General features: G+C 39.0%; 1 protein-coding gene across 1 annotated transcript; it reads left to right on the top strand.

Annotated features, from left to right (window-relative positions):
* Positions 1–2,556: 2,556 nt before the first annotated feature.
* Positions 2,557–6,748, top strand: LOC120557012 (nuclear factor 7, brain-like). The gene is made up of 2 exons (XM_039797007.1): positions 2,557–2,853; positions 5,233–6,748. The coding sequence occupies exon 2, from the start codon at positions 5,250–5,252 to the stop codon at positions 6,636–6,638; it is 1,389 nt and encodes a 462-aa protein (XP_039652941.1). The 5' UTR covers positions 2,557–2,853; positions 5,233–5,249; the 3' UTR covers positions 6,639–6,748.
* The last annotated feature ends 2,314 nt before the right edge of the window (positions 6,749–9,062 follow it).

Raw genomic sequence — 9,062 nt, 5'->3', positions numbered from 1 at the left:
CGAGGTCTCCAGAGCTACAGGGTAAGTGACTTTGTGACTGCACAGATGGCAGCCAAAGACATTGGTGAAGAAATGAATGTGGAGGCTGTTTGAAAACAAAAAAGGCTGAGGTCCACAAAGCGCCACTTCTCATATGTATCACATGATGAGCCTATCAGTGGTGTACTTAGGAAGTTGGAGGTTGGATTCTTCAACGTTGTCGGTGATGCAGCCACGTCAGCCATCGAGGAGAGATTATCCACATTGGAAAATGTGGGAAAGAAATTCTGGGTTTTGACAAATTTCCTTACAGAAGTCTTGCAGATGAGGAGCTGGCAGAGCAATGCGAGGCACTAGGCACCACACTGCACTTTAAGGGGCACTCTGATTTGGACAGTATAGAGCTTGTGCAGGAAATTAGGAACTTCCCTGACCTGAGATTCTCTTTAGTGTGTTTTTACATTTGTGTGATGAAGGATTTGTGGTATTTAGAATATTTATCCTATATTTTATTTGTATATTATTCTTAATATTTTATATTATTGTTGCTCTCTTCTCTTGTATATTTATTTAAGTTCTGATAACTTATACTGTCATATTTTGTGCAGCTCAAAGGGGGTCTCACCCAGGGTGTAAGTCAATATAGAACCGCCACTGTGCGTGCGTGTGTGTGTGTGTGTGTGTGTGTTACTGTCTGTGTGTGTATAAATCACAGACTGTATAAATTTAACCTTGGCCTTTTTGCACTCTCTCCCCCTTGGCATACTGTTAAAAGTATGCAAACACACACACACACACACACACACACACACACAGAGGGATAAATGTTTATGGATTATCATATTATATATATATATATATATATATATATATATATATATATATATATATATATATATATATATATATATATATATATATATATATATATATTAGTTTGACCTGGGAAGACTAAAAATTCTATAAAATTGGATAAAACACCCAAAATTCAATGAAATCATTATTCTGAGAGCTCAGAGTGAAACTTCAACACCTTTTAATATGATTTTTAGGAAATATGATAAAACATAAACAACACTGGAGGCTACAGCCACGCTAGCAGCGCTATGACGAGGTTAGATACAGGGAGCCGCTGTAGTATTCAGTAGTAGTAAAATAGGAGCAGCCTTTTATCTGAAGGTGGAAGTCTCAGTTTGGGTTCAGACTTTAAGTAAAGTTGGTGATTTAAGAACTGTATCCTACAATGAAAATAATAAACAAGGTTATCACGGATGGGAAGCAGAAAAAGAGAATCAAATGAAAAAGGTTCTATGATTTTCAGCAGGTAATCTGCCGTCTGGAGATGGTTTTAATAAATGTGTGTGATGAAGAGATGAACTTGCAGCAGGAGTTGTTTTGCTGATGCTTTGGCGCCCTCTACTGATCCAAGTGTTGAACTGAATAAAGTACCAAAAGTAAAAGCACTCACAACGGGCCTCATTCTGGGCTTAAGAACTAATTTGTAAAATTTTGGGGCGGACATGCTGTGCCTCGTAATGCATGTGTATGTTTTATTATTTTAACCTGTGTGTGTGGAGCCATACACTTTGTAGAAGCTTATAGATAAAGAGGATGATTATATATTCTGTATGAGAAAGGGTCTTTACTGTGCGCAAAGTGCATGAACCAAGAAGACAAGGGTGTTTATTCAATACACATTGGGTTCATGTTTTAACCCCCATGTTGTCCAAAAAGTTGGGAAAAGCAACAAAAACTATGAACTACTATGTGTGAAACACTGGAAAAATACATAAAAAAAAGCACCCAAAACGGAAAAACAAAATGTCAGATATAGGGCTATCAATTTTGAAAAAAACGGCTAAAACATTGAGATAGGGACAACAAAAGTGTTTGTTTTCATGTTCAAACACAATTTAGGCCCAGCAGTCTCATGCCGCGCCTCCTAATGCATGTGTTTGTATCGAGGCAGGAAGTCTATCCACAATTAAAACCATATTTTTCACAGAATTTCCAACTGGTTTTTATAGCGTTCTGCAAATGCCAGACATGTATTTCTGATACATGGTACTTAGTTTAATTTAAAATGCAGGTTTTCATACCAACATATCATATCTTGTGTGGGTCTACAGTATGCTCCTTGAAGCTTTAATATAATTTAAATGGGTGGGTTATAAAAAAACATTCACCCCCAGACAGTTGTTATGAAGGGGGCATAGCTATATAGAGAACAAAACTTAAAATTATTTTAGTATTTTTTTCAGTATTGTACACTTTAGATATCCTGATCCACCTTACTCATATGTATATGTGTATATACTGTCTGTTTATATAAGGGTGTTTATTGTGTAAATATGTTACACTATTACTACTATTATACTATTATTATAACTAAATCTATTTTTTTTATTTCTTATACTTTGTGTATATTTTTTCTCCTATGTCTACTTAATGTTTATCTGTGTTATTCTGATGCATTTCAATATTTATTTCTTTTGAGCTGCTTTAACACAGGAATTTCCCCAATGTGGGATTAATAAAGTCTATCTAATCACACTCCATACCAGTTGGTGGCGGTACAGCACCAAATCGTTGTGTGCCAACCGACAAAAAAACCTCAAAGAAGAAAGAAGTGGAGCTGAGGAAGGAATGAAAGAGTAGTAGAGCACCGAGCAGCGCGGTAGAAAAACGTTGACTCCATTTCAAACTGTTTCTCCATCCGACCGGTGAGATCTGTTCACCGAGTCCCCGCACTACAAACTCCCGGACCGCTTCATATCGACTCCTCAGCTGCTTCAGGTAACCCGCCATTCGGCCAGAAAACCCAGCAGAAACCTGGACCGGATTCACGGACTGGAGAAGTGACTGGCTCATTCTGTAAGTGCACAACAAACTTATTCATTTAACTTGAAGGTTTCTTTTATTTTGGTTGCATGTAATAACTGAATTAAACATCGTTTACATTTGTAAACGGAACAGTTTTTTTCATTTTCTTTGTGGACAGTTTAATTAGTGTCGCATTGCCAGACCCACAGATATGTAGCCCCAGTAGATAGTCTACCACATTGGCTGCTAGTGTTCATTGGAGCGATACGTCGACGCGGCCGCCATTTTGGTACGGACATGCAGCCCCTCCTGATGCATGTTTGTCTACAGGCAGGAGGTCTATCCACAATTAAAATCATAATTTATCGCTGAATTTGCTACCGATTCTTAGGCGGTTTGCTTTGCTACAAATACCAGACATGCATATATGATACAGGATACTTTGTCAAATAAATGTGGGGTTTCATAACGAAAAAACATATATATTGTGTATATATAGAAACCTAACTTGTTACAAGTCTACTTATGCCCTGTTTTTGTTTTCTGTTGTCTGTCCTGTCCCTTGTCTGTCTTAAATGCTCTACCTTAAGTAGTAATTACACTTTATGTATAATCTTGTGTGTAACTCTATGTGTGTAACTAAATGTAGCCTGTTTCAAATGGCGTTTTTATATATTTTAAATTTAACAGTGTGCTCAGCGGGTAACCCCACTTGATCCATGGTGAAACGTTTTGTCTCACTATATACAGTTTATATGGTTGAAATGACAATAAAACCCACTTGACTTGACTTGATAGTAACGGTATGCAGCTTTAAGCCTAATTTGATTAAAAGGGTGAGTTATAAAAAACAGTTAAACCCAGTTATAAAGGGGGGAATTAGCTATAGAGACCCAACCTGTTCTTTGTACCAGGCTTACCAGCTGTACCAGGTTTTTTTTTTTTTAACATAGGAGTCTATGGGGAATAACTCGCCTCAAACGGCCACTCAAAGAACTGCAGTTCAGCCGCAGAGCTGCTGCTTCAACAACACACACGACAAACGTCATTTTAGCATCTTACTGAGAGATTGCTTACTACTGAAATAACAATACTTTACGTTACACGTTACCTTAAGTCAGTATCAGTAACGGAGGATTAACATGACATCTTGTGATATTACATTCAACATCTTTGTAACATTCCAATATTGTAAAACACCTTTTTAATCTGTGAAATGTTGTTCTATGTTACTTAGTTTGGCATATCTTTCACATGAACACCCAAAATTTGTACAAAAGTTTTTTTCTGTGAGTCTGTATGGTCAAGTGTGTCCGATATCCGTCCCAAACTGGTGGCGGCTCAGACGCATCTCACACAACCAAAGGCGGTATCTACGTGTTTATATCTATGATGCCAGACCTATCTCCACAGCGCCGCCGAGGAAGCCGCCTAAGCAATATGAACACAGTAATAAATAAATAAGTAAGTAAATACATTGTTAGAATTGATAAGTAATTAAAAGAAGACATAAAGTGGAGTGCAATCCATATAGGTCATGAGTTCAGGTGTTTTATGGCACTTGGATAAAAACTTTTCAAAAGTCTGGAAGTGCGACTCTGGAAAGATCTGTAACGCCTTCCAGATGGCAGCAGAGTGAAGAGGTTGTGACCTGGGTGGGAACAATCCTTAATTATGTTTTTTGCCCTCTGCAGGCATCTGGTGTGATATGTCAGTGAGTGAGGGGAGCTGTGTGTGAATTGTTTTGTGCTGATTTCCTGACTCTGTCCAGCGCCTTTTTGTCAGCAGTGGTGCAGCTACTAAACCACACAAGAATGTCGTGCGAGATGATACTTTGGACTAGTGTTAATTTTGTCATCTATTTTTAGTTTAGTCTTAGTCTTGTGCCACATGTCCTTGTTAGTTTTAATCATATTTAGTCATTCACATATCTTTTTTTTTTTTGTTAGTCAAGTTTTAGTCGACTAAAAGTCTTGTCATTTTAGTGTAGTTTTAGTCAAAAGAGAACTCAATATATCTTAGTTAAGTTTTAGTCAAAACATTTTAGTCTTTTTTTTTTTTTTTTAAATAAAATATTTCTGAGATTATTTCTGATAACCATTTCAGTCAAATAATTATATAAAAATAAATTATATAAAGTTATATAAATATCAAGCCTCTTCCTTATTTCACCAGTAAATTCCTTTTAAACAACAAAAACAACCACTGAATAGGAAAAGGGTATTTCACAATAACATTGAACGCAGCACGAGGCTGGCGAGGAGAGTTTATATATATATATATATATATATATATATAAAAATGTAAATATTCTAACAATAAAAACTAAAAATGGCATAAAATGTAACTGAACTTTAATGAGAACATCTTAAAAGCCAGTAGATAGTCATCACCATGACTGACTGTACTTTCTGTCTGCTGTGTTTTCAGTTTCACTCAGAGACCAGATGGCTTTCAGATCAGAGGAGGATCTCTGCTGTCCGGTCTGTCATGATGTCTTTAGAAATCCTGTTGTTCTGACATGTAGCCACAACTTCTGTAAAGACTGTCTGCAGAGATGGTGGAGACAGAAACAAGCTAGAGAGTGTCCAGTCTGTAAGACGACATCTTTAAATTCAAATCCACCTTGTTATCTGGTGTTAAAGAACCTGTGTGAGTCCTTCTTACTGGAGAGAGATCAGAGAGCTTCAGGGGCTCTCTGCAGTCTGCACTCTGAGAAACTCAAACTCTTCTGTCTGGACCATCAGCAGCCAGTGTGTCTCATCTGTCTGCATTCAGAAACACACTCCAACCACAGAATCAGACCCATCGATGAAGCTGCACGACAACACATGGAGGAGCTTCAGGAAACTCTGGAGCCCTTAAAGGAGAAGGTAAAGGGTTTTGAACAAGTTAAAGTGAAGTTTGATCAGACAGAAAAACACATGAAGGTCCAGGCGCAGCGCTTAGAATCGCGGATCCAGGAGCAGTTTAAGAAGCTTCACCAGTTTTTAGAAGAGGAAGAGGAGGCCAGGTTGGCTGCACTGAGGGAGGAAGAGGAGCAGAAGAGTCATAGGATGAAGGATAATATGAAGGCTCTGAGCAGAGAGATAGCAGCTCTTTCAGACACAGTCAGAGCCACAGAGGAGCAGCTGAGAGCTGAAGACGTCTCATTCCTGATCAACTACAAGGCTGCAGTGGAAAGAGTCCAGCAGCGCCCCCTGCTGGATGATCCACAGCTGCTCTCAGGAGCTCTGATAGACGAGGCCAAACACCTGGGCAACCTAAGCTTCAACATCTGGAACAAGATGAAGGACATGGTCTCCTACACTCCTGTGATTTTGGATCCAAACACTGCTGGTCCATTACTCATCATGTCTGAAGATCTGACCAGCGTGAGAGTAGGAAAGAGACAGCAGCTTCCTGATAATCCAGAGAGGTTTGATAAATACCCCTCTGTCCTGGGCTCTGAGGGCTTTAACTCAGAGACTCACAGCTGGGACGTCGAGGTTGGAGACAGTACAGGCTGGTCAATCGGCGTGTTAGCAGAGTCTGTCCAGAGGAAGGGAAGCATACAGTCTGGATTATGGATAATATTGTTCCATAAAGGTAAATACGCAGTGGGATCACCACCAGCTCCACGCACTGATGTCGTAGTGCAGAACAAGGTACAGAGGATCAGAGTGACTCTGGACTGGAACAGAGGAAAGCTGTCGTTCTCTGATGCTGATACTGACACACACATACACACCTTCACACACACCTTTACTGAGAAGATGTTTCCATTCATTTTAACTGCTAGTAAAGTAAAAATATCACCTGTAAATGTTTGTGTAACAGTGGAACAAAACAGTTAAGAGGATGGTTATATTCATTTGTTTTTTCTTAACCCTTGTGCTGTCCTTCGGGTCCCAGTGACCCGAAGGACAACACAAGGATTATGTACTTCCCTTTACTTTGTTGAGAATTGCTCTCTAAACCCTGTTTCTTGTAAAGTAAGTAAGTAAAGTTTATTTCTAGAACACATTTAAACACAGTTTAAGCTGACCAAAATGCTGTATTAACCCTTGTTTAGAGAGCAATTCTCAACAAAGTAAACGGAAGTACATAATCCTTGTGTTGTCCTTCGGGTCACTGGGACCCGAAGGACAACACAAGGGTTAAACGTTTGTTCTAACGCCGCTGGGCGCTCTCTCTCTCTTCAGTCACTCTCTAACTTGCTCCACCATATAACGTTACTGTGCTTTTGGGCGCTCGTTGAGACTCAGTCTAAAACACTGCCATTTCGACCAGGTGTTTGTAACAAAAAAATATAATGGATAATGCAACATTTAATTTCTATAGTTCATAGCTGATTTTACCAGCTAACTTCTCTATTGACTTTTGAAACAGGTGACATCTCTTACGTTGTAAAACCAGCCTCTGGAGACTCGACCAGCTGACTTCTCTATTGGCTGTTGAAACGTGTGACGTCTCTTATGTTCTAAAACCAGCCTCTGGAGACTAGACCAGCTGAGTTGCAGCAACACCATCAGCTGGTTTGAGTCGAGCCGGTTCAGACCGCTGAAACTTTTCGCTGCAATGTTCTGAAACGGTTTCATCTCGTCGTGAATCTTTGGTCTGAACTGGGCTTTGTTTTGACTTGTACGTGTCTAGCCAACACACAGGGCTTTGATCATATATTATTCAGAGCCTGATATATTGAACATTTCATTGCTGAAAAAATGAGAAAATGGATTTATTTTGAAGCTGTTGACAACAAAATAAAAAAATTATTTTGAACCTATCAAATGTTCAGGTTTTTGTTCTGGAAAGTTATGCTAATTAACACACATTTAACAGCCTAAGATAATGCTTCATTTGCACATTTAAACTTTAAGAAAACTTGTAATACACAAAGTGATTGTAAGTAGTATCAGCTGGGCTCGGCTCACAGCAATATTCGTAATTTGATACAGGTCATGTAAACGGCATATTCCGGTTGGATATTCAGAATAAGGCCTTTTTCTGAATATATCATTTTCAGATTAAGGTGTGTGTGTGTGTGTGTGTGTGTGTGTGTGTGTGTGTGTGTGTGTTGTGTTTGTGTGTTGTGTGTGTGTGTGTGTGTGTTGTTTGTGTTTTTTGTGTTTGTGTGTGTGTGTGTGTGTGTGTGTGTGTGTGTGTGTGTGTGTGTGTGTGTGTGTGTGTGTGTGTGTGTGTGTGTGTGTGTGTGTGTGTGTGTGTGTTGTTCAGGTTTTAGAAGCATTCTTTTGACATGTATACAGCGCATTCAGAATATGCGTCTCGATCAGGGTTTTACTGCAGTTTACGGCCTCTTGCACGTTTACGGCTTATGTTCAGCTCTGTGTGTTTGCAAGGCTGCAGACCCAATGAGGAGAAACTGCTACTTTTAAACGTTATGAAAGACTTGGATATCATCACGTTTTTTGGATATGAGGCGACCTTTACAAGAAGCTGGTTGAAGGAATGAAAGAGGGACGCTGTGTTCACACGCTCCAACATGTCCTCCACTGCTGGGAAAAATCATATTTTGCAAGGCTACGTGTAAACGGGAATATTGGTACAATATTCTTTTTTGGAATAAGGGTAAACGTAGTCAGTGCTGCAGCTAAGCGCCGAGGTCCGTAAGCTTAGCTGTTGTGATTACACAACAACGGTTTCCAACAAAGTATGTCATATTCAAATTGTTTAAATATTGTGGGGCAACTCGTTCTCATGAATGAATGAATAAAAGTAACACAGAATTTGTAGTCCATTGTCTAGTCATCCAGCTTACTTTTTTTTATATAACTTTATTTTTGTTTTTGTTAGTAGCCAACAGATATGCCAAGCATACATATAGCATCTAGTTACATATTGACCACCAATCACATCATCTTTGGCAATTGGAGTTATTCAATGGGTAAAATGAAAGGAGAGAGAGAGAAATAAAAAAGTGTATGTATGTATGTATGTATGTAAAAATCAACTGGGGAAAGATTAAGACAGTGATGGCAGGGTGGGAGTGATCCCAGTGGCTTTGATAGAAGAGAAGTAGGAAATGAATGGGTTCCAAATAGTCCTGAATTCGTCCTGCTTCCCATCTCTCAGATATCTTATATTTTCAAGATGGATGCAACTCATTAGGTCACGTATCCAGTGTATATTAGTAGGTGGTTGGCTTGACTTCCAATTAAGGAGAATCAATCGCCTGGCTATTAATGTACAGAAGGCGAGTGCACCATTATGGAGGTTTGACAAATTTGCAGTTTTTGGGGAGAGACCAAAAAGTGCAACAA

Source organism: Perca fluviatilis, chromosome 4 (genome assembly GCF_010015445.1).
Source record: "Perca fluviatilis chromosome 4, GENO_Pfluv_1.0, whole genome shotgun sequence".
Taxonomy (NCBI): Eukaryota; Metazoa; Chordata; class Actinopteri; order Perciformes; family Percidae; genus Perca; species Perca fluviatilis.
The sequence above is the reverse complement of the archived record's forward strand: the minus strand, read 5'-3'. Positions and strand labels throughout refer to the sequence as shown.